Below are 22610 nucleotides of genomic sequence, written 5' to 3'. Positions count from 1 at the left end.
TGAAAGTTTATATTTGTATTGAAGTGAAAGCATGTAACCTCATTTGGTCACTCCTTGGCAAAGCAATACCCATTCCCTACCTCAAGTGAATTGAGGGAAGTTGTTATAGTCGTGGGAAAAGGTAGGTAAGTTTTGTTTACTATTATTTTAAGCCATAAGCCCTTGTATAGGCAAGCGCCACAGAAAATCCCATTGTGGACTGGGCATTGTGTACCTAATAAATTGGTGTAAGTTTGTCTAGGTTGGATTACCTAGTGTGTTATTGAAAAATCCTTTATGAGTCTAGGTTATATGCCTGGAGTATTGTTGTATATCTATGTGAGGGCGTACATTATAAATTGGTTGTTATAGTCAATTGAGTAGTGTAAGATTCTATATGGGTAGCATTGTAATTGGTTTTATAAGCAATTTGAGGTAAGTGTATTTGACAACCATAACATAATAGAAATCCAAGATAGGATTGTAAAACTATAAAACCCTTTAGTTCTTGGTAGACTTGAATACTAGTGCATGTATATTCGTTTGTCAAATTAACTGAGCACATTGAATGACAATGAAGATTGTAAACATATTCAAAATTAAGAGTAAGGGGGGGTTAGTCAACAAATATAAAATTTGATCTTCATCTTTATCTTCATTTCATGCATCTACATGAACTTCATCTTCGAAATGGGTGTTAAGAACAAAATTAAGAACAAAATTAAAACTAAAAACTAAAAAATTAAGAACAAAATTAACAAACATTTTTGCTCTTACTCTAGTTTTGTTCCTCATTGGACCCAACACTCCTTACTACAATTATCCATAAGTAATTTCATATACTATTTTACCCGATTATTTACATCTTATTCTATTGTGTCAGCTAAAACTCCTACCAATCATCCAATCAATTGAGCTACAGTGGACTCTTAATGAAGTTCATGTCTGCTAAAACATATATGTAAGCATTGAGTTGATCTGATTCATTCATATACGAGTAAAATTTACTTAAGACGGCTGGACCCATCTTGAAAAACAAAATTTCTCCACACAACATTTTCAATCGTTGCTCTCAAGTACGCCGATAAGAACGTCGTAAGCACTAATCACATCACCCTTTTGGAGGAATTTGTCACCTCGCCGTGAGAAAAATCACTTTCTTCCCCAAGTTCAATTGGTTTAGAAGAGAAACCCAGCTCTGGATTCATTCCTCCATTTTTCTCTCCTCAAATCCACTTACATTTCATTGGCAGACGCCATGACGCTTCAGGCCTGTAGGCTGGAAAAAGAGTATCATTACTGGCAAGAGGAATGTGGTGAGGTGTGCTCAGACAGGAAGCCATCGTCAAAATTTTGAGAATAGCTCTGAGGATCGTAGCTGAACCGTCCCTTGCTCTTCTGTGACATCAGGGCTTGTCTCCACTGTGACTTAAACCGCCAAACGAGTTGCCTCCAGACCGAGGACAAGCTCCAGTGAACCACCACCTTCCTCTGCACGCAGAAAAGGGTCACCCCACTCTCCCTACTTCCGATCCTTCTGCAACAGTTCATGACTTGGATCCTCCTTATGCTCCCAGGATTCGAAAATCTCTTCTGCAGCTCCTCGCAGAAAACGAAATTCTCTGGGCAGTGTCTGCAAGAGCTTGTGGCTAAATAAGCATTCAAATCCAGTGCCAGTTGCCCACTCGTCAATGACGGGTTGGCGACATTTGTTTTGTTCCTGGAAAGAATCTGCACCAGACATTATGGAGCCCTGCAGTCCCCTCACTCTCTCTCGCCCGTCCAGGTTTATTGATAGTGGGAAGAAAAAGAAAAACATCTTTGATGGGGACTTTGGAGTTTCATTCATGTCCTCTATCATCACAAATATGAAGAATCCCCCCCTCCAAAAGTAGGATAAGATATATAAAATAAACAATCTCTGAAGCCATTTAGAAAGTTTCCGTGCCTTTTCTTACCTCCGAGATTTGGATAGGATGAAGATACGGGTACCGAACTCCATGTGGAAAGGTGAATGGAGAATATAAAGGCAATTTGATGTGGCCTCCCGTGATGCGAATCTTGATATCGTGTCCTGCTCCTCAGGATTTAGCGAGTCTTTGCTTTATAAAAGGAATTGCTTCTTTTGCTTAGATATATGCAAGGAACACAAGAATATGAGCTTGACAGAGGTTTTGACTGCTAGGTAGATGGAAGGAGAGCATAGGGTGACTAGGAAGACCATTTTGATGGCTTCAACTTGACTCTCTTCCCTTGTTTTTGAGTTTCTTCAAGATGCTTCTAGCTATAAAGCATGCCAACTTGGTAGCCCTTTATGACAGTGGTTTGGTGATATCATCAGAAACCAGGAAGTCACTGGATCTTGTAGATTTACAAAGGGCCCCCAACCTTCATGACAGCTATATGAGTCAGGATAATCCACAGTTGAAAAGTTGCTGTCCTTTTACAATAAGCTTGCTTGAGAATATAAGGAACAGGAAAGCAATTCACAGGCCGGCAAACATGTCAGGATGACAAGGATTGCTCACCAAATGGACCTAAAGATGAGGATGACAATCCAATCAGGATTAAAATGAAAATCCTTCCTGTATTGTGAGTAACATATAAAATAGTGTTGTAATATGATAGTACTTACAGTTGTATTAGGAGTGCAATTTGGGGTTTATTTCGACCCATGTATTTAATGTAAATGTAACCAGTTTTCTAGGTTTGCAAGGTATGGGAGCTAGGTTTCTGAATCCAACCAATGGGTTGCTTGTGAGTTCAGCAAGTTGATTCGAGTCCACTCATCTTCTCCCTACCAGAACCCTGATCATCTGTCCTCAGTCGCATCAGCCAGTCGTCACAGTACAGACATGCCGTTACAGATGGGCCATCGTTGTCCTTTCCACAGTAAACTATCCGCTGCAACTGTCAGTTGCCTGAGAAAATCTTCTCCAGCTCCATCTTTTTTCTTCTTTCTGGTAGTTTGGTCAGGTTTTCCAGTACCTATGGATCTTTCTTGAGGGAGCTCACCTAAGTTTAGTCTCAAAGTTAAGCATCATGAATCATTTTGAGGCAGCTGAGAGTTGGGACCCCCTAACTTGAAAGATGTGGAGGCACCAAATCCTTTCAGCAAGCTGGCCTACAAAAACACAACAACATGTTTGTAGTTCCGTAATTGTCTACAGTTGGTTGAGTGTCCTAAAAATAGAAATTATAGTTTCGTTATGTGTGAATGAAGCAGTCTTACAGTCTATGTGTTCCTTTCTCTCTTGATTACAACTGCAGCATCTGCAATAAGAGAATTTCACAAAGATCACACAAAAGGTCCAGATACACACTGGGACATGTCATATATAAAATCACAGTATACTATAAAAATAGTATTTTTGTAACCTGATGATGGAAGAATCTCCTTTCATCGCCTTGTTTATGTCATTTAAGTATAGTCTGAACAAGGTTGACCTGAAAACACATTTGAACATCCATTAACACCAAATGCTAAACTTATAATTGGAGTTCTTCCTACAGGTATATTAAGATGATCCAGATGAAAGATTTACAGCCAATCAATCATAAAACAGTCAAATTGAAATGGCAGATGGTCAAGAGATGAGCGAAGGAGTGAGTGCGGGTGCAGGCATGCAGAGTGAGTCCACACCTCCACCACCGGTGATTGCCGGCTAGACACAGCTGCATGATGTTCCGGACTCATTGAAATCGTCTGTGTTTCATTGTGATGGAACCTGTCAGGTCGACAAGGACATAATTTCCTTCAATTCAGGATTCATAATGAAATTCACAATGAAATCGGATCCCTTGCGATCTTTCATCAGATTCCCTTTGGAAGACCTTCAATTTCTCAAAAGTTTTTGCATGTCAAATGAAGGAAATGGATGAGAAGACGTTTTCGGTGGAAAGCATGAGATATAGATTCATGCTGGAGGAGCGGCAGGTTTCTCCTTTGCTAGATTACTGATGCCGGTGCAGGCTCACCATCCTGGATAGTTCACTGTTCTGTAGAGAGCTGCAGTGGAAAATGGATGGAAATGGTTTCCAAAAACTCTTAACTGAAATTAAAGTAAAAATCTTAAATACCTGTCCCTCACCTATCTTGCTACCAACTGAATGAGGTCAGGTACCATCGGGCCCACAAACTTAACAAGTTCGTCATCTGCACCTCCAACCACTACCTGCGTCATCCCCCCCCCCCCCCCCCCCCGCCCCGCTCCAGGCTTCACCTAGAACTGTTGTGCTTTACAAGGGAAGCAACCTTTCTGTTGATGCAAGAAACTGCTCCATCCTCAATGACCAGTTATGCAATCAATGCTGACCCGGACTTCATCAAAGAGAGACAGAAAATGCTTAGCAGGTGCCTTATCCTCAAAGTCGAGGATGAAAATATAGAGGAAGCTTGGGTGGAAGAGAATACTCTTAATCTCTGGCATACAATGACTGAACCCAGGGTTCATTACTTCGGTGACAAAAGTTGGCTATTATCTTTACCATCCAGGGAGAAGGAGCATGTCTTACAACTAGGCAAAAGAGCTCTGGGCAAAAAAAATGGCTGAAATAAAATAATGGTTGCCTGACAACCAGTGGAGTAAAGAGAAAGCATGGGTTACAATCAAGAACTTACCCCTGCAACCCTAGTCGGAGAGTATCTTAAGACAGGTTGCTTGAATGGATGGAGAGACAGCTTGATCTCATCAGAGTAAAAGTCCGGACTTTAGCCCCTTTCTTGGATAAGGTTATACTACCAATTTTGGGAGGACTCTCTCCTACCATGTGACAATTTCTAGGGACCCCTGATTCAAACAGCTCAGATACAAAGCAAAGCAGAAACCTTTCAGGATGGCGTATTACCAGATATGTGAGGAAGAATTGTAAAACAAAAAGGCGTTGCTTGTTGGACCTACGTTTAGCTGGCTTTTCTCACTAGAACTGGAGAAGAAGGGAGAGCGTTGACGATGAATTAAATGTCTTTCCTGATAAAGCTGCAAAAAACATTAAATGATGTGAATAGGCTAAATGTCCCTGTTGAGCCTCAAGTTTGCTCTAATCTAAATTCAAACTTAGAGTTGGGCTCGAATTCCTCTAGTCAATAGAGTACCCACTTTGAAACAAATCCAAGCCCTATCCCTGTTGCCGACTAAAATGGGTTGCTAGCTAACCTTGACCCAGACCATGCTGGATCCCCACAGTAAACAAACTACAGAGTTGGGCCTGAAATTACCCGAAGCAAATCTACTAAACCTTCAGCCTACTTAGGAAGCAAGCCAGCAAACCCGTATGGAAACCAAGCTAGCCACACAGTCAACATGTGCTGAGCATGACCTAAGAAGAGTTTCTCATCTTCCTCCAGCAAGTGACCCTGCAATCCTGGGTTCCTCACTTTGACACCCCTGTTTCAGTCTCAAATGGCTTGAATTGCAATCAGGTTCACCAATGCTCAGCAGCATGCTCAATCAACTCCGACAAAATCAGTTGGGCTTCCATTGAACAGAAACAAGCTCAAAAGTGGTTGTGGATATGAATGAAGAAATTGATCAATTTGTTCGAGCTCCAGTTCTGTAAAATGCTCGGACAGCAAAGAAACCCAAAGTAGGACTCAGAGCAGCAGCACAAGAGTAGAAAAATATTATGCCAATCCTGATCCAGAAGATCATATTGAAAGTAGGAAATGGCAGATTGTGTACAAAAAGACTGCAGGACTCCACAAATACTTTGGCCATGCTATAGGGCTCAACAAGCGCAGTTGCTAATATCCTCAGCAAATTGCATTTCAATCCATCCCTAGCTCTCAATGAATATGATCTCGTGGAATGTTAGAGGACTAGGGTCCTTAAGAGAAAGAGCAGTTATAAGAGTAGTTTTCAAACAGGAAAAAGCTTCTGTAGCATTGATTCAAGAGTCAAACTGGAGACTACATTGCTATCCATTATCAGAGATCTCTGGCATAAGCCCAATCCAGGGTGGACTGCTATTAATTCTAGAGGCTCTGCGGGGGTCATTTTAGTAATATAGGATGAAAGTTTATAAACCTAAATGGATACATTGAAGAAAATTACTGTGGTAGTGACATTTCAATCAAAATCAGATCAGTTTATCTGGTTAGTAGCTTCAATCTATGGCCCACATACTCCAGCCCAAAGGTCTGAGTTCTGGGATGAATTATCTCAAACCATTGAGAAAAGGAACATACCTTGGTTACTACGAGGAGATTTTAATGTCGTTCAGTTTGCAAACAAAAATTCTAATAACGATGGAATTTTCTCTGCTGTAATGAGAAGTTTTTCTCAGTTTATTGCAGATAATTGATATTCCACTTTCAGGTAAATACTTTACCTGGTCCAATGGACAGCACATCATTGTCTCATGCAAGCTGGATGGATATTTAGCTTCGCAGGATGGGTTGGACCAATTTTCTGATGGTGCAGCTAGAATCTTGTGCAAACCTATTTCAAATCACTCTACCATCCTAATTGAGACTCAACCCGAGTCATGGGGTTCCCCCCTTCAGATTTGAATCAGTTTGACTACACGAAAAGGACTTTCCATAGCTACTGAAAGTATGATGGTCTGAAGTTGATGGGAATGACCAACAGAAGGAAATTTTGGTAAGAAACCAAATGCCCAAAAAATGAAGATTGATGGATTGAACACAATCCCAGATTGACTAGCCAATAAGGAGGCCAATTGTTCAACGTCATATACCAATAACCTCCTCAACACTTTTCAATATGGGATTATTCCCAGTCAACACTACGGCCTCATGTCTAGGCTAACACATACACGATGGGCTTGAGACGTGGACAACACACATGGAGCATGAACTCACAATAGAGCATGAACTCACAATAGAGCATAAATTGGGTATAAGCCCAAGTAGACATCCTGCTATGATACCAATATTGGATTGAGCCCGATTCTATTCTAAAATGACTAGGCAATTAGGAGGACTAATGGTCAACTTTATAAAAAAAAAGGACTAATGGTCAACCTTATAAGCCAAAAACTCTTCTCAAGACTTTTCAATGTGGGACTATTCCCACGCAACTAAGATCAAAGACTGGTGCAAAAAAAAATGGTGTAAACTAGCAAAAATGAAAGCTCATATACTTTAAGAAATTCAAAGCATGGATTCGGAAGAAGAAAGAAAAACTTTATCAAACACTAAGATTGTATCAAGAGACATTCTAGAAGACGAATATGAAAAATCAGTGACCCAAGAAGGTATTTATTGGAAACAAGAACCAGGTAGAAGGGGCTAAAGAAGAATGATGCCAACACCATTTTTCACTATGCTGCATCAACCCACAGAAAGAGAAACAGAATTTCATCGATAATGGGAAATGATTCTCTTATTTCAGATAGAATGTCATAATAAAGGAGTTTGTTGCCTTTCTTACAGATTCATATTGAGATGGTAATCCAAACAGGCTGGAATCAGAGAATTGACTGCTTAAAACAGTGCCTCAAAAAACTGTTTAGGAATTGGAGAAGCCTTTCTCACTTGATGAAGTTGAAGCAGCCCTAAAAGCAGTGCTGATAGATAAATCTACAGGTCCAGATGGCTAGAACACCGAGTGTAGAGAAGTTGGGAATTTCTGAAATCAGACATTATAGAGTTATTTGAAGATTTCTTTCACAAGAGGATTAGTGCTAAAAGCCTTGGCCTTTCTTTCATTGCCCCGATGTCAAAAAAGAAAAAGATGTGAGCCCTCATAATTCTCATCCAATCAGCCCAGTGTCAAGCCCTTATAAGATCGTCAAAAGTGCTATCTAGAAGACTAAAAGTAGCTCTACCATTTGTGATTAATGAATCACAAAATGCCTTTGTAGAGGGGAGACAAATTCTTGATTCGGCTACTACTTATGAATTGGTTGAGTCATACAAAAGAAGAGACAAAAGGAGTTATCGTCAAGCTAGATATAGAGAGCATTGGGACTTTTTGGACTTCATGTTAAGAAAAATGGGCATTTGCCAAAGGTGGACGGCCTGGATCCAGTCATGTATATCTTCCTCCAACTTTTCCCTACTAGTGAACAGCACAGTCAAAGGGTTTTTCAAGAGCTGAAGGGGATTCAGACAGGGGGATCCCCTCTCCCCTCTTCTTTTCAACATAGACACTGAAGTGCTAAGTTTGTATTTCCAACAGCACAACAAAATGGTTGGATATCATGGTTAAGATTTACAAATGCAGATTTGCTTGACCCGTTGCTCCAGTTTGCTAATGGCATAGTATGATCTTTCAAAGGTTCAATGGTTCAGGTACTTAATATAAAAATCATGTTATCTTTATTTGAATTCGTGTCTAATCAGAAAAAAAAATTGGGAAAAATGAAGTTTTGGGTGAAAATCTTATTTTGCCTCAATGTTGGGCTGCAAAGGGCTGACTTTCCCATCTTGTTATCTTGGGCTCCACTTTTTCCACAATCGCCCCCAATGAGCTCCTCTGGAGTCCAGTAATTGAAAGAATTGAAAAAGGCTTGATTCATGGAAAGGTAAACTTCTCTCATTAGCTGGTAGAACCACATTGATAAAATCTACTTTGACCAGCATCCCAAACTCAACAAGCTGGAAGCAATGCAAAGGAAATTTCCTTGGTGAGGCTCGTCTGATTCCTGTTATCCATTGGTTAGATGGTACGATGTTTATAAAAGAAAAACTGATGGGGTCCCAGTATCAACAAGTTAAAGTTAATGAATGAAGCCTTTATTGCAAAGTGGCTTTGGAGGTTTGCAACATCAAAAGATTCCTTGTAGAGGAAGGTTCTAAATGCAAAGTTCAACCAACATTATTAGTTCCTTGTGTTGACACCAACATATAGAACTTCCAAGTATTTGGAAAATCATTATCAAATATCAGCATATTTTACAGCCATTCATGAGAATCCATATTGGTGATGGCAACTTGACAAATTTTTGGTCAGACTTGTGGCTAGGGAACTCAGCCCTCAAAGTGAAATATCCACAGCTTTTTACTCTTGTGATGAACAAAGAGGTAACTAATAAAAGAATTAGAGGGGATACACAAGGTGAACAGAATTTCCAATTCAGAAGGGACTTGAATAAAGAGAAAACCTGTAATGTTACAAAATACGATTTAGAGTGAAAGGGAGTAAAATACTGTTGCAAGCTGTAGTCTGGAAATTTCTCAACCCCATTGATTGTTGAAAGGGATTCTTCTATAGTGATTAGTTGGATGAAACGGAGTTCCAAGCCTCTTTGGCCTTTCAGATATATTTATGAAGAAACCATAGATTTATGCAAGGCCTTTGTTGTTGCATGGCAGCACACATTAAGGATTGCAAATTTCAAGACAGCATCTTAGCTAAAGAGAGTGTTTCGCACCCATTCCTTGTAACCTGGAACTCCTTTCCTTTATAGCATGTTGAGCCCCTTGAAATCTGTTGTATTTTTATTTCTCAAGCTCAATAAAAGCCTCCACCATTTAAAAAAAATAAAAATCATAAAAAAAAATTTAATTAAATTAGAATAATAATAAACACAATAGTACTAGTGGTAGTATTAGTAGTAGCAGGAAGAAGAAAAAGAAGGCAAGACAAATTACCATGAAGGAATTGCTGCTGCAGCAAGCACAGGGGTTAACTTCCACAGAAGGTCAACTTGATTGTCCAATAACATCATCACATACTCAAGAATGTCATTTTCCTATTGACAATAAATACACATAGATAATCAAGACAGTCTTGTCTCATATATGCTAGAAAAAACTATGAGCTCATCTACAAAGCGATGAGATTTCATCATTAACTAAAACTAATAGCAAATCGAGCTCACCCGAACGCTGTAATATTTTCTATAAGAGGAAATGAAAGATTTGAAACCAAGGAACTTCTAATTCAACCATTAGGATTTCCAAGTAACAGCATTCTTTTGCACAGAAGTGCAAACTATTTTAGGCAACATATTTCCACTTTATTATATACCGCAATGAATCTTCAAAATGTACAGCACAACATGCTTCACATGGAATAAACAGTGGGTCACGAGCCTAAAGTAATTGTTCAATCAAAATAATGACAGAGCATATACAGAGATTATACATGTTACTTGAATGGTGTAGTACCAAGAAAAATGTGGAGAATATGTAGTATCTTTTCAACTGAGTTATTGCAATTAGTCACTTTGTAGAATACTTCTCATCCTTATTTTGTTCATTCCTATCAGGCCTGAAAATTTTAACCACAAATGATGCTCAAAATATTATAACTTTGGCTTCTTGATAGAATTAATTGACACTACAATCTAAAGATGCATTGCTGAAGGCAATCCTGGTACCTAGGTTCAAAGGCTAGTTTGAATGACTTCAGCAGATAAAATGGCTAGTATAATAGAATATGAGTTGTTGATCTCCTTTGAGTTAAGGTAACAACAGCAAAATAGTAAGTACAAATATATCTATAAGCAAGAGTGTACATGTCAGTTACATGAATTTCTATTTACACCCTCAAAAGCAAGTCAAATACACACTCGTTGCTTTAAAAAAAAAAATCATGTCCAAAAAATTTTTGAAGTTATTCCTGACACAATAAAACTAGTTTATCACATCCATAGAAACTACTGAATAATTTGTAGGAAAATATCCCAACTTGAATTATTTTCCTATAGTCAAATGAACTGCAGTATTTGTCTCACATCCCTCACCTTTATACTCATGAGATCCTCCTTAGGATGAAGATATTCATATCCTCCTTGAAGGGACTTATGAATCTCATTAAATTGCTTAGAAATAGGGAGCTGATCAGAAGCTACAGAAATGAAAAGTTCCACTGTAGAACTCCAGCGACTTGAAATGGTGCCTAACAGGGAAAGCTCCTGCAGGATAATTTTTACATTTATCAGAAATTACAGAAATGAAAAGTTCCACTGTAGAACTCTACCAACTGGAAATGTTGCCTAACAGGACGAGCCCTGCAGGATAATTTTTACAGTTACCAATGGAAACACGGACAGGCAAATTTGTTAACGCATTTTTGGACACTCAAAAAGAAGAAGATTTCTGAAAGATGCAATGAGTGAATAAAAGTACAAGCAAACCTGCAATATTATTTCAAATGTGAGAGAAATACAAAAAGGAGGGCAAGTCATATTACTTTTAATTGACTTACTAATAGTTCAAGCAACTTCGTATTATGGGCTTCAGTTGAAATTGCCAACCTTTCAAACACCTGAGACCATTGAACCTTAGGTGCTGAGAAAATCAAGCGGGCCCCAGATACCAATCGAACAGTTCTTTTGTCAAGCAAATATGACAGATTCTTTGACCTCCACTGGTTCCACAGAACAAGACGTATCTGTCCCTTCTCATTTCTGATTAGAAACAGACAATCTCAAATTAGCTCCTCCCGAATGCGCCTGCAACGAGGACATCACTTGGACATTGAGACACTAAACAAGTAGGCGGCTTACACTTGAGAACCGTGATTGAATGGTTGGTCTGCAATTTGGACGTTATGGAGTTCAACCCATTTGTTCTTAGCGACAATGTCAGAAAGCACACTTAGGGCTGTATCAGCCGAAGATACGCTTGACATAGTACGTTGCCTCTTCAAGAGCTCTTTAATAACAAAGCTTGACTGATCGTGAGAGGACTGATGCCTGTCATTCTTATATTGAATAGTTGAAGGAGATCCAGGAACATCAACGGTCCTCTTCAAGCCTTCAGGACCATTTGTTTTTGGGCTCAGATGTAGCGATTTTATTTGGGAAGACAATTTCTCTGTATATGCACTAAGGCAGTCAGATTCTGTTTCACTGAGGCCGTTGAGATCCATCTCGACAGCTGCGGATAGAAGAGCTCTGACATGTGCATCTCCCAGATGTACAGATTGAAGAAAGTGCCCCAAAATAAAGTCTCTTGCCCTAGTAAGAATTGCAGAAGATAGGTGTGAAAGCCCCTGCAATTTAAACACCCCAAATCCTAACTTTATCACCCAAAAAAAAAAAAACAAAGAAAATAAAAAAAAAACGAAAGAAAAAGCGATCAAATACGCATCTTCTCTTAATACACCAAGAGAATCATTTTCAGCACCTGAGGAAAATGAGGATGAGACCGAAGCTCGAGCAGAGCTTCATCGAGCTCTTTCAACGACTGGACGTAATCATCTGAATTGCGTAAACGAGCTAATACCTGCTAAAAAATATTGCATTTTGCTTTGACACAGATCGCTCTAAGATAAAATAATCGTACACCAAAAAAATCGGGAAAACACAAATGCGAACGTGAGTTAGTGCTTAAAGAGCCAAAACTTGAGTTGTACGCTGAAGAACGTTATGGGTGCTTACATCTTCGAAGAACAGGCCCCAGCTGACCGCTTTTCTTATGTTTTCACTATCCCACATCGCTGGAAGACCAGATGATTGATACCCTGAAGCCAGAATTAAAATGTCAAGAAATCCTTTAATCAAATGCATAAGATCTTCTAGAGATATCTCCGGATGCGACCAGCCCATTCCACAGTCGAGAGAGAGAGTCCCGAATCGTAGTTAGAATTTAGAAGGAACTGAACTGGGGTTGAAGGGAGGCAGTTACGTAGTTCTGCTCTTTTGCTGTGCTGTGTCGATGGAACTGGAAAATGACGAATTAGAATAGACTAATGATGTTTAACATCACTACATCAGTGACCTACTGGGTCTGGAGCCGAACGAGGTTTTCCGACTCGGAAAATCTGTAAACCGTTTTTATGAGAAACGGTTTTTTCATAAACGTGGTCTCCAACTTCTGCCAGTTGCAACTTCCGGTAGTTGCAACTCCCTCGGTAACACGAAGCCATGAACCTTGATGGGAGGTTGGCTTCAGTTAAGAATAGTTTTTCGGTCCCCTGTCTCGTTACTCAAGCCCCTTCAGTGCCATCGCCGTGAGTGCTCAGAGATCGGAAGCACCGAGAAAACAGAGCGAAAGAATTTGAAGCGTATAAAAGGAGGTACGATTTATCTTCCATTTAATTCATAATGAATTTCATGTTGTTATTAGAAATTCAAGTTTATGGCTTACAGTTGGTATCAGAGCATACTTCTGATCCAGCGTTTCGATTCTGAGAGACTCGTTTCTTTTCGGTCTCAGTTTCAGTTAGAGTCTCTGTTTTTGTTTTTAAAAAAAAAAATTCCGCACTCAGGCTTGCGGGCGCCGAGGCTCTGGCATCGGCGACAGCCAGCGTCGAGCATGACCCACATATTAAAGGGGGTTGGGTGCATCAGTGGGGTTCGAGCTCAACGTACATCTAAAACTATAAAAATAAAAAATTCTAAAAATAAATAGAGAGCATTTGGTGATGAGTTTAATATATGCTATTGCAAAGGAGTCTAAGACTTTGCAAAGGAACATTCTAATGTACAATAGTTAGTTTGATAAATGTAATAGAAAGAGCGAATTTCTCCATCAATAAAGTTTATTCCATGGGTAAGCACCAACCTCGAATGTAAAGGAACTTGAAAGGGTTGAACTATTGATCATCATTGAGGTTTAAGGTAAATAAGACCAATCGTCAATAAACTAAAGAGAAAACTAACGAGAGCAATTAGAGTAAACGGTATTTTTGTAAAAAAATCTATGCTAGTAGGTTGGCTCACGAATTGACAAAGGTGAGTTGGATTTGCTATATTTAATGAGCCTTATTCCAAGTTTGAGCTCAAGTAAAAATAAAATTGAGCAAAGTTTTTTCAAGCCGAACTTGAGTGGCTTGAGAGTCGGTTTGGCTCAATACTACCCCTAGTCCTAGGGTCCCAATTCTAAGTAAAAAAAACTCTAAAGTTGACAGATCCCTCGTACATAGGGGTGGCATCAAACCGAGCCAGTTCGTGAGTAGCTCAAGCTCAGCTCGGCTCGGTTCAGTTCAATTCATCTCAATCTCAAATCGAATTTGAGATCGAGATCAAGTTCGTTTAAGTTAACAAGTTGAGATCGAGCAAACCTTGGTTCGGTTCTGAAGTTCGCAAGCCGACTCATTATTTAATGACACTTCGGGGATTCGGGGAATTATGGATTTAGGGGATTCAGAAATTCAACAGTGGCAACCTTCGAAGTTTGGGGATTTGGGGCTTGCAAAAATCGGAAGATCAATGTTCTTGCTCTTTGATCTTTAACAAGTGATCATAGTGGAAGAGAAGGTCTTTTGGTCAAAAAAAGATATCATCATTCATCGAGCCCAAGAATATTATGCCGTAGGGAAATAAACATTCTGAAGGGACCAAGGAGACCAAAGGTAAAGCGGAACATAAAATACAGAAGCTAGGAGAAGAAGAGAATTCCAACGCTTCTAGAAAGAGAACTGAAGAGAGAGCTTCTACAAACCATAAGGAAGTTAACAGAGGTGGTCCAGTCGCCATTCACCAAGGTACCACTTTCCCTTCAAATGAAGATTTGATTGTAATATTTGACAAATTTGGGGAGCTTAATATATTAGAGACAGAAGTGTTAGAGGACTTGGGTTGTGCTCAAGTGGTCTTCATGAGGAGCTTTGATTAATAAATCAGAGACAAAAGTGCTAGAGGACTTGGGATGTGCTCGGGTGGTCTTCATGAGGAGCTCCGATTGCGAGAAAACCTTCAATAGTTTGAACAAAATCAATGCTCTGAGGACTGTCGTTGTTAGTTACCGATATATGTATTTGTTATTGTCAGAACTAGGTGGTTCCGGTCCACCTGGGTTAGGTTTCGTCCACCCCTGGTCCACTGATGGGTTAGGTACTTGACTTTCCACACTTAACAGACCGGTCTATTGGGTTGTATTGGCTAGGCGTTTAACAGTTATATGCATGTGAAAACTGTCAGGCTAGAATATCATAGTTTCTTGTTTTTTTTTCTTAATAGTGTATTGGGTTACATGTGGACCTTTCTTTCCAAGTTTCTTGAGCCCCTATGTTCTCTGTATTGTTTCTATTTTTTTCAGCCTAAAAAGTTGTTGAGTAGTAGAAATAATAGCAATTACTTTGTAATTGAAATGGGTAAAAGATATATCTTATTTCTTTGTAAACTGTTAATTGTTCTATAATTAATGCATATGTGGATCAAGAAATTTTAAGTTGTGAGGTTAGTTGAGTCCTTTAGTTTTTTACTTCTTTCCAATTCTAATATTATTTGGCATATTTGATATGCTGGAGCTAGCTTTTACCCTTCAAACGTCAACTGGAAATGTATTTGCCATGATAAGGTCTTGTAGATCAACTCCACCTTTTTACTTAGGAGTCAACCGTTAAATTTGTGGAACGAAGAAACGAAGATATGAACCATGAGGAGTAATGAAGAAAGTCAACCGAATGATATCATTAGACTGGAGGAGTTGAGATAGATAAACTTCTATAAGAAGTTTTTCATGAATTTGACCAAATGACTAGTTCAAATGAAGTTGAACAAGAAGAAGTGCTTGAAGAAGATTGACCAACTAAATAAGATTCGATAAGATAATATGTTAAAAAAACTATGAAATGAGATTGAAGGTTTAGATTCAATCAAGATAAGTCTTCAAATTTTGTGAGTAACATATCTGTGTGATTAACAGTTAAATACAATGATTTTAAGTATTTTTTAGAGATTTTTAATTAAGTTTAGTCAATATTTCAAAAAGGACAAAATGTCTATTTTTGAGCCCAATGATTCAATTATTGAACATTGAGAACTAAAGTATTTAAAGAGATTAAAACCCAAGATTTACCTCTCTCAACTTCTAGAAGAAAAACAACTACTCCAATAGGCTCTCATACTTTGTACTAAAAATTTAGAGGTTGATTTGTGATTTGAAAAGCCCCCGAGCAAAGAGTTAAATATTTCTTATTGACTGTAAGTTGTGACAGCAGCTAGCCAATACTACCCAACAGACCGATCTATTAGGTGCAGAAAGCTACTGCCTCCAAGAGTGGACGAAACCACCCTGACACCCACCCCGCCCATTCTTGACCGCCTCTCACGGGATTCAAACGCAGGATGTGGCGTGCCCAACTCCGATACCATGACAGCGGCTAGCCAATACTACCCAATAGACCGATCTGTTAGTTGCGGAAAGCTACCGCCTACAAGAGTGGACGAAACCACTCTAACACCCACTTCGCCCATTCTTGTCCGCCTCTCATGGGATTCGAACGCGGGATGTGGCGTGCTCAACTCTGATACCATGACATCGACTAGCCAATACAACCCAACAGACCAATATGTTAGGTGCGGAAAGCTATCGCCTATAAGAGTGGACGAAACCACTCTGACAGGTTGACTCTCACATTGTTTTTGATGATAAAAAAAACTTAATTGAACTAATTTGAAAATTTGTTGATTTTCAGGACTCCATGGATTTAACTCATGGAGAAAAAAGGATACATGTTGGGAAAAAATAGGAAGAAGAAATAGGTTATGGACTTGTGCCCTAACCTTCCCCCTTGAGGCTCAATTTATAAACGAATAAGATTATAATATTATAATAATACCCTTGAAACTTAAACTATTTACATCAAGGTCATCTTTATGAGACGACTCTTTATTTACCATAATGTCATCACTGTATGACCCTTCTCCTTGGTTTTGTGGGCCTTAAGCTCATCTTCCATTTCTCTTGGATGTGTGGGCCTTCCTTGGTCTTGTGGGCTTGAACCCATCCTACACACACTTGGACTTATAGTCCTTCCTTAGTCGTGTGGGCTTGGGTTCATCTTCCAACACTCCCTCTCAAGCTGGGGGTGAAAGAACATTACGAACGCCCAATTTACTGTAGATGTTGTATATGATCTTCCTATATAAAATAGCAGTATACCATATCTTTCAATATTCCCCCTCAAACTGGTGGATTTTTTGTTATTTTCCAAGAGATCCAATTGGCATAATATATAAGAGAGTAAAATCACTTTTAGCTGTAAGACATCACTCCATACTCTAGTCAAATGCCCATAGTCAAAAATATTTTTCACTCAATTTCACAGGCAAAAAAGTAGCCCTACTATGGGGGCACAAAGTCTATCCACTTTCTTAGGTTAGCTAAAAAAATACTTATTGGGCGAATAATAGACTTGACTCGTGTTGGATGTGGGACACAAAGTCTATCCACTTTCTCAGGGTAGCTAAAAAAATACATCTTGGGGCACACTCTTATCCTCTATAAGTGTCTTTAGGCATTGGTCAAAAGTGTAGTAATAAACTCCTCTATCACGGTGTCCCAACATAGGGCACCGACTCTCAAATGGTAGGAGTAAAAATATCAAATAAGGGGAGAAAAGGTAATCACTGAAATATAATATGTTGGGGCTACCGTATACTTTCTTCTTCATCAAAATAACCAATGCTGGCAATAATCAGCAACCGAAAAATCCTTCAATGTGACTCGAAGAAATTGAACATTTTACCACTTTCTTAAGGCTATGTTTGGAACACAGAAAGTGGAGAGAAAAGAAAAGGAAGAAAAAGAAATCTGTTTGGACCCATGGAAAAGAAAAGAAAATAAAAAAATAAGAATTTGGCCATTATTATTCCAAACATAGTGACGGGGTTACAAACACCTAAAGCGAGTTGTGGGTCCCGGCCAAGCCAAAGTAAATGGTTCGCCCCTCCTCTCGCCGATGCATATAAATCTTGGCCCCTTGGATCCAAAGGGTAAGCACGTCATTTTATGAAAAGGCAAGGCATTCTTAGTAATTAGATACTTAAAATTTGCGCTACTCGAGAAACCCTAGGATGGAACTATAAAAACAAAAACGCTTCTAGCAAGGCCTCCTGGTCGCTGGGGCGGATTTTCCAGCAGCAACAATGTCGAAGAGAGGTAAGTTCCTTCCACCATTTAGTTATACCTTTTAAGGGTCTTGTTCTTGTTATACAATTCATGGATTTTAGCTTTTGTTCAAAAATTGAATTTTGCTTGCGTGTTTAATCCCAAGAGGTAAAACTGTTCCTATGGTTCCTGTGTGATCCCTTATTCAAATCTATTAATCAGTAAAGCAGAAACATATTTCGAATTTAAGGCTGTCTCGATCTGGGGGATTTTTTTGTTGGAGAGCAAACTTGAAATTATGAACTAGGAAAGAGGCTTTGTTTCATTTTGTTTCAACAAGTGAATAACGAGTCCGGTGTTCATATGGTTTATTTTCTTTGTATATTGTCGTAGGACGCGGAGGAAGCGCCGGAAACAAATTCCGTATGTCGCTGGGTCTTCCGGTGGCAGCGACTGTGAACTGCGCTGACAACACAGGAGCTAAAAATCTCTACATTATTTCCGTGAAGGGAATCAAGGGTCGACTCAACCGTCTCCCTTCTGCCTGTGTTGGAGACATGGTTATGGCTACTGTGAAGAAAGGAAAGCCCGATCTCCGTAAGAAGGTCATGCCCGCTGTCATTGTTCGCCAGCGCAAGCCCTGGCGCCGAAAGGATGGTGTCTTCATGTACTTCGAAGGTAGACGCTTTTATTGTTTACTGTCTTTAATGCTATTTTATCTGGTTTTTGCTTGTAAGTATGCATTTTTGTTGTTTGGAACTTTTAATCCTTAATCCTTGGGAGCAGTGACTATGCGAGTTGCTTCTTTACTGGACGAGTGATCTTTATTTTAGTCGCTTTGCTCACTGTGAGAAGCATATATTGAATGCCACCCCCTAATGCCAGTATTAAACAGCATGATGGTTTTGCCCTTACATTGTGTTACCTGTCTCCTGGTAAACTTTTCAAAATACGTCCTTTACCTATTACATGAATGTGCTGTCAGGTGCTGCTTGATGCTTAAGGCTCCTGTTTTTTCCTTGCATTTCAATTTGATGCCATTATTAAACAGCATGATGGTTTTGCCCTTACATTGTGTTACCTGTCTCCTGGTAAACTTTTCAAAATACATCCTTTACCTATTACATGAATGTACTGTCAAGTGCTGCTTGATGCCTAAGGCTCCAGTTTTTTCCTTGCATTTCAATTTGATGCCAGTACTAAACAGCATGATGGTTTTGCCCTTACATTGTGTTACCTGTCTCCTGGTAAACTTTTCAAAATACATCCTTTACCTATTACATGAATGTGCTGTCAGGTGCTGCTTGATGCTTAAGGCTCCAGTTTTTTCCTTGAATTTCAATTTTCATGGAACCAGCCTAATTAAGTAATGCCACCTTTTGATGTATTTCTTGGATGTGAACTTCTCTTACTGATGTTGTCTAGGATCTTCATTATGTTTATGGAAGCCTCCATCTAGTTTGAAAGGCATCAGGATTGTTAACTCAGAGATTAGTGTCATATGGAAAATTTTCTTGCCTTTGATGACTATAAGTCTGTAATTTTCACAGTGAATGCCCATTGTCCAGTTGTGAAGCCAAATTTTTGGGTTGTGTGCCTACTGGTTAATGGAATCATGCTACATGATTCAAGACTTAAAACTACTATTCTGGAATTAGTGGGTGGTGTTCAGTAGGAAATTATTGGGAAGAGTTGAAGCAGAAAATATTTTTCTGACCAAAATTTTATGGTGTTTGTACCGGTTACAGGGGATGAAATTTTTTGTTATCCCAACCGTTCTTGTCCCACAAAAGTTAAAAAGGATAAGAAATTAAGTATTTTATTGTTTCGATAGGGGAAACTAAAGGAAAAATAAACAAAGAAGGCACAAATACAAGAAAAAATGGTGATAGTGAAATTATTTTCCTATAAAGGAGGAAATGATTTTTCTGTAATTTTGATTTTCCTGTAACAGTGCAAGGTCTTCGTGTGTTGGGTCTTCTACTTTGAAGTAGCTATTGTATTTGTCACTCTTTTTTACTAGCCATGATTGTATGTTCGTGAATGGTTTCAGCTTAATGGCCATGAATATGGGTCACGATAGTCATAGTCCAAACATCTCTTGAAAATAACTTTCATCTAAGCTTTAATGTGTTCGTCATTTGCAGATAATGCAGGCGTGATCGTGAATCCCAAGGGAGAAATGAAAGGTACTGTGACCTTGTAGTCCACATTGTGTAAAATCCAATTAATACCCAGTTGCATTAAAGCCTTACTCGTGTTTCCTTTCAATGTGTCTGTATGGGTTTCAGGGTCAGCGATTACAGGGCCTATTGGAAAAGAATGTGCTGATTTGTGGCCTAGGATTGCCAGTGCTGCCAATGCTATCGTCTGAGTGAGGAGAGAGAGAGAGACAATCGTTCAAAAGAGTTTGTTTTAGGATTTCTTTTTGAAGTTGTTTGCTTGACACATTAGATTATTTCAAAGCAGTGAGGTAATTTTCTCGATAGTTTTGTAGTAAAGTGGTTGACGACTCGTGATTTTTTGTGATACAAAAGGATTTTTAGCTTTGCTACTAATGGTAAATGTGATTTAAAGATGAATGATTGATGACTTCAGGGATTCAAGCAGGCACCCTGTTTGATTGCAAATCTTGTTTCACAGAGATTATTCAGTTCAGTAGGAAATTATTCATGCGTCTGGTATAATCTTTTGCTTTATTCGTTCACGGAAAATATTGAATATTATTTCCTTATAAGGGTCGTTTGAGTCTGAATGACTTTCTCAGTATTTCTGGAGGTGTTGGGGGTCAGCAGCAAATAACAGTTTCCAGATTCTGAAATGGCCGTCTCTGCGTCTTCTCTTCCGTGTCGGTCGCTTGGCCTTTTTGGGAAGAAAGAATACCGAAGCAAAACCAACGGCCATTCGAATTGTCGAAAAACGATATCCATGTCCCTGCAGCAACATCCTTCTCCCCCACGCACCGACCTTCTCACCAGCATCACCCAGCTCTTCTGGGGCAAATCCCTCCCTCCTCAGCTTCTCGTTTCCACCGTCCGCACCTCCTGGAACGCCGCATGGCACCTTATGATGAAACAGCTTGCTCCCTCCGACCCCTCCGGCTCCTATTCCCGCCCCGCCTCCTCCTTCCGTCTCGATTCCTTCTCCCCTTCCTCCCTTCCAAACCTCCACCTCTACGCTGCGCTTGCTTGCCCCTGGGCTCACCGAACCCTAATCGTCCGCGCCCTCAAGAACCTCGAGCAAGCGGTTCCAGTCTCCATTGCCTCCCCTGGCACTGACGGCTCCTGGGAGTTTCGTGGCTCCGGAATCGGCCCTCTCGCTCCCAGTTCCGACCTTGCCAACGGCCGCCGGACCCTCAAAGAGGTGTACAGGCTCCGGAAAGGCGGATACAGTGGAAGATCCACGGTTCCGATGCTCTGGGATGTGAACAAGGGTGATGTTTTTTGCAACGAGAGTTACGACATCGTTCAATTATTCAATTCGGGTTTCAATGGGAAGGCAGGGGATTCGACTCTGGACCTCGCCCCACCTGAACTGAAGGAGAAAATTAACTACTGGAACGGGATTATCTACCCAAACGTCAACAATGGTGTTTACAGGTGAAATTCGATTCTATTCTTATTATTATTCAGTGTCCCGCAGATAGTATCTAGAATTAATTGTCGTGGTTTCTTTGGTTCAGATGTGGATTTGCGCAGACCCAGGAAGCTTACGATGCAGCAGTTAATAATCTGTTCAGTACATTGGATATGCTGGAAGCTCATTTAGCTACTTCACGGTTCTTATGCGGAGATGTTATGACCCTGGCTGATGTTTGCCTCTTCACCACTTTGATACGCTTCGATCTCGTCTACTACGTTCTGTTCAAGTGCACGAAGATGAAGCTGATCGAATACCCTAATCTTCATGGTTACACTCGCGAAATCTATCAGGTCTGCGTTTTCCTTCTCTGTTTTATGACTGATCGATGTACAGTTTGCCTACCTAAAATTTCCATTAATCTTCTGCACCATAGATAAAATTTTGAGGTCGTTTCAGTGCTAATTTTTCGACTACTTACGCGAGTGATTTATGTTGACAGATTCCAAAAATTGCAGAGACATGTAACTTGAGTGCTATAATGGATGGGTATTACAGGATTCTCTTCCCATTGAATCCGGGAAGCATTAGGCCTGCAGTACCTGCTTCTTGCCATGATGGGTTCCTCCGTAAACCTCATAACAGGGAATCGCTTTCCGAATTCTGGACAACGGACTTTTGTTAGAAATATTCAGTTTCAATTTCGGTCTCAGATAGAATAAATATTCAGTCCATTCTCTTTGATTTCAGCTTTTACTGTTTTTTTTTTTTTTGCTTTTTGCACGATTTTCTCCTTCCTTTTATTCTCTGTATTTCTTCTGTATTTAGCAACTTCTCCAAGTTTTTCTACTCGAAGATTACACCCTTAGAAAGAAGCATTAAAATCTGAGCATTTCAAGAAATTATAAGCTTCTCATGGGAAAAAATCCTCTTCTTTTCCAATATTTCAAATCCTTCACCCTCTCTACATGTGAAGGATTTTCTACCATGACCAAAAGGAGGGCACTTGGAAAGAGCAAAAGAGGGTTGGGAAGGCCTGGCCTTCTATTGGCCCTAGTGGATTCTCATGAGGCGGTGAGTTGAGAATCTAAATTGAAATTTAAATTCTTAGTCTGCAAAAGTTGAATATGACAAATATTTAGCAAATAACTCATCGCAAGGAGACAAGGATTTTTTGTTTTGGATGTTCTCATCGTTAGGGGTCGCATCGAGTCGAGCAGAGCCTATCCTTGAGCCTAAAATTGTTATCGAGTTTAAGCCCAATAATTTTAACCGAGTTTGAGCCTAACTTGAGCTTCAACATTCATTTAAAACTTTTCAAAAATTATATGTCTTGAGTTTCGAGCTCCAACATATA

At 39.6% G+C, this 22610-nt stretch overlaps 3 protein-coding genes and 2 non-coding genes across 8 annotated transcripts; 4 read left to right on the top strand and 1 right to left on the bottom strand.

Moving 5' to 3' along the window:
• Window positions 1-835: 835 nt before the first annotated feature.
• On the bottom strand, window positions 836-12489 carry LOC137950863 (uncharacterized). 4 transcript variants are annotated; one of them, XM_068797526.1, is made up of 11 exons: window positions 12277-12489; window positions 12023-12124; window positions 11401-11888; window positions 11100-11301; window positions 10636-10806; window positions 9539-9639; window positions 3358-3426; window positions 3212-3252; window positions 2615-3103; window positions 1938-2516; window positions 836-1612 (listed from the first exon to the last, which is right to left on the bottom strand). In XM_068797526.1, exons 1-9 carry the CDS (start codon window positions 12442-12444, stop codon window positions 3027-3029), a joined length of 1419 nt encoding a protein of 472 aa, XP_068653627.1. In that variant the 5' UTR covers window positions 12445-12489; the 3' UTR covers window positions 836-1612; window positions 1938-2516; window positions 2615-3026. The 4 variants fall into 4 exon arrangements, with proteins under 4 accessions (XP_068653627.1, XP_068653621.1, XP_068653635.1 ...); XM_068797520.1 differs by having other exon boundaries at window positions 836-2516; XM_068797534.1 differs by having other exon boundaries at window positions 836-2516; window positions 12023-12121.
• A 5144-nt stretch (window positions 12490-17633) lies between these two features.
• LOC137950857 (large ribosomal subunit protein uL14) lies at window positions 17634-20162 on the top strand. The gene is made up of 4 exons (XM_068797510.1): window positions 17634-17725; window positions 18068-18352; window positions 19822-19863; window positions 19966-20162. Exons 1-4 carry the CDS (start codon window positions 17713-17715, stop codon window positions 20046-20048), a joined length of 423 nt encoding a protein of 140 aa, XP_068653611.1. The 5' UTR covers window positions 17634-17712; the 3' UTR covers window positions 20049-20162.
• Window positions 18472-18617, top strand: LOC137965471 (small nucleolar RNA snoR137). Its single transcript, XR_011116078.1, has one exon. It is a non-coding gene; the product is annotated as a small nucleolar RNA snoR137 (small nucleolar RNA).
• Window positions 18811-18929, top strand: LOC137965477 (small nucleolar RNA snoR137). The gene has a single exon (XR_011116079.1). It is a non-coding gene; the product is annotated as a small nucleolar RNA snoR137 (small nucleolar RNA).
• Window positions 20163-20291: 129 nt separating the features above from the next.
• Window positions 20292-22273, top strand: LOC137950848 (uncharacterized). Its single transcript, XM_068797497.1, has 4 exons — window positions 20292-20355; window positions 20442-21273; window positions 21357-21606; window positions 21756-22273. Exons 2-4 carry the CDS (start codon window positions 20495-20497, stop codon window positions 21936-21938), a joined length of 1212 nt encoding a protein of 403 aa, XP_068653598.1. The 5' UTR covers window positions 20292-20355; window positions 20442-20494; the 3' UTR covers window positions 21939-22273.
• Window positions 22274-22610: the final 337 nt, after the last annotated feature.

The sequence above is a fragment of the Aristolochia californica genome, unplaced genomic scaffold (genome assembly GCF_029961685.1).
Source record: "Aristolochia californica isolate CCGP_79_NKW_82.1479 unplaced genomic scaffold, dmAriCali1.0.hap1 SCAF_1, whole genome shotgun sequence".
Lineage (NCBI taxonomy): Eukaryota > Viridiplantae > Streptophyta > Magnoliopsida > Piperales > Aristolochiaceae > Aristolochia > Aristolochia californica.
Note: the sequence above shows the minus strand (reverse complement) of the source record. Positions and strands in the feature narration are given on the sequence as shown.

Coding starts and splice junctions, on each gene's coding strand:
- LOC137950863 (XM_068797520.1), bottom strand. CDS start 12,444: ATGGGCTGGTCGCATCCGGAGATATCTCTAGAAGATCTTATGCATTTG. Junction 10,807..11,099: donor CGAAGTTGCTTGAACTATTA/GTAAGTCAATTA, acceptor ATTATCCTGCAG/GAGCTTTCCCTGTTAGGCAC. Junction 3,427..9,538: donor GCAGCAGCAATTCCTTCATG/GTAATTTGTCTT, acceptor ATGTGTTTTCAG/GTCAACCTTGTTCAGACTAT.
- LOC137950857 (XM_068797510.1), top strand. Junction 18,353..19,821: donor TGTCTTCATGTACTTCGAAG/GTAGACGCTTTT, acceptor CGTCATTTGCAG/ATAATGCAGGCGTGATCGTG. Junction 19,864..19,965: donor TCCCAAGGGAGAAATGAAAG/GTACTGTGACCT, acceptor TATGGGTTTCAG/GGTCAGCGATTACAGGGCCT.
- LOC137950848 (XM_068797497.1), top strand. CDS start 20,495: ATGGCCGTCTCTGCGTCTTCTCTTCCGTGTCGGTCGCTTGGCCTTTTT. Junction 21,274..21,356: donor GTCAACAATGGTGTTTACAG/GTGAAATTCGAT, acceptor TCTTTGGTTCAG/ATGTGGATTTGCGCAGACCC. Junction 21,607..21,755: donor ACACTCGCGAAATCTATCAG/GTCTGCGTTTTC, acceptor TTATGTTGACAG/ATTCCAAAAATTGCAGAGAC.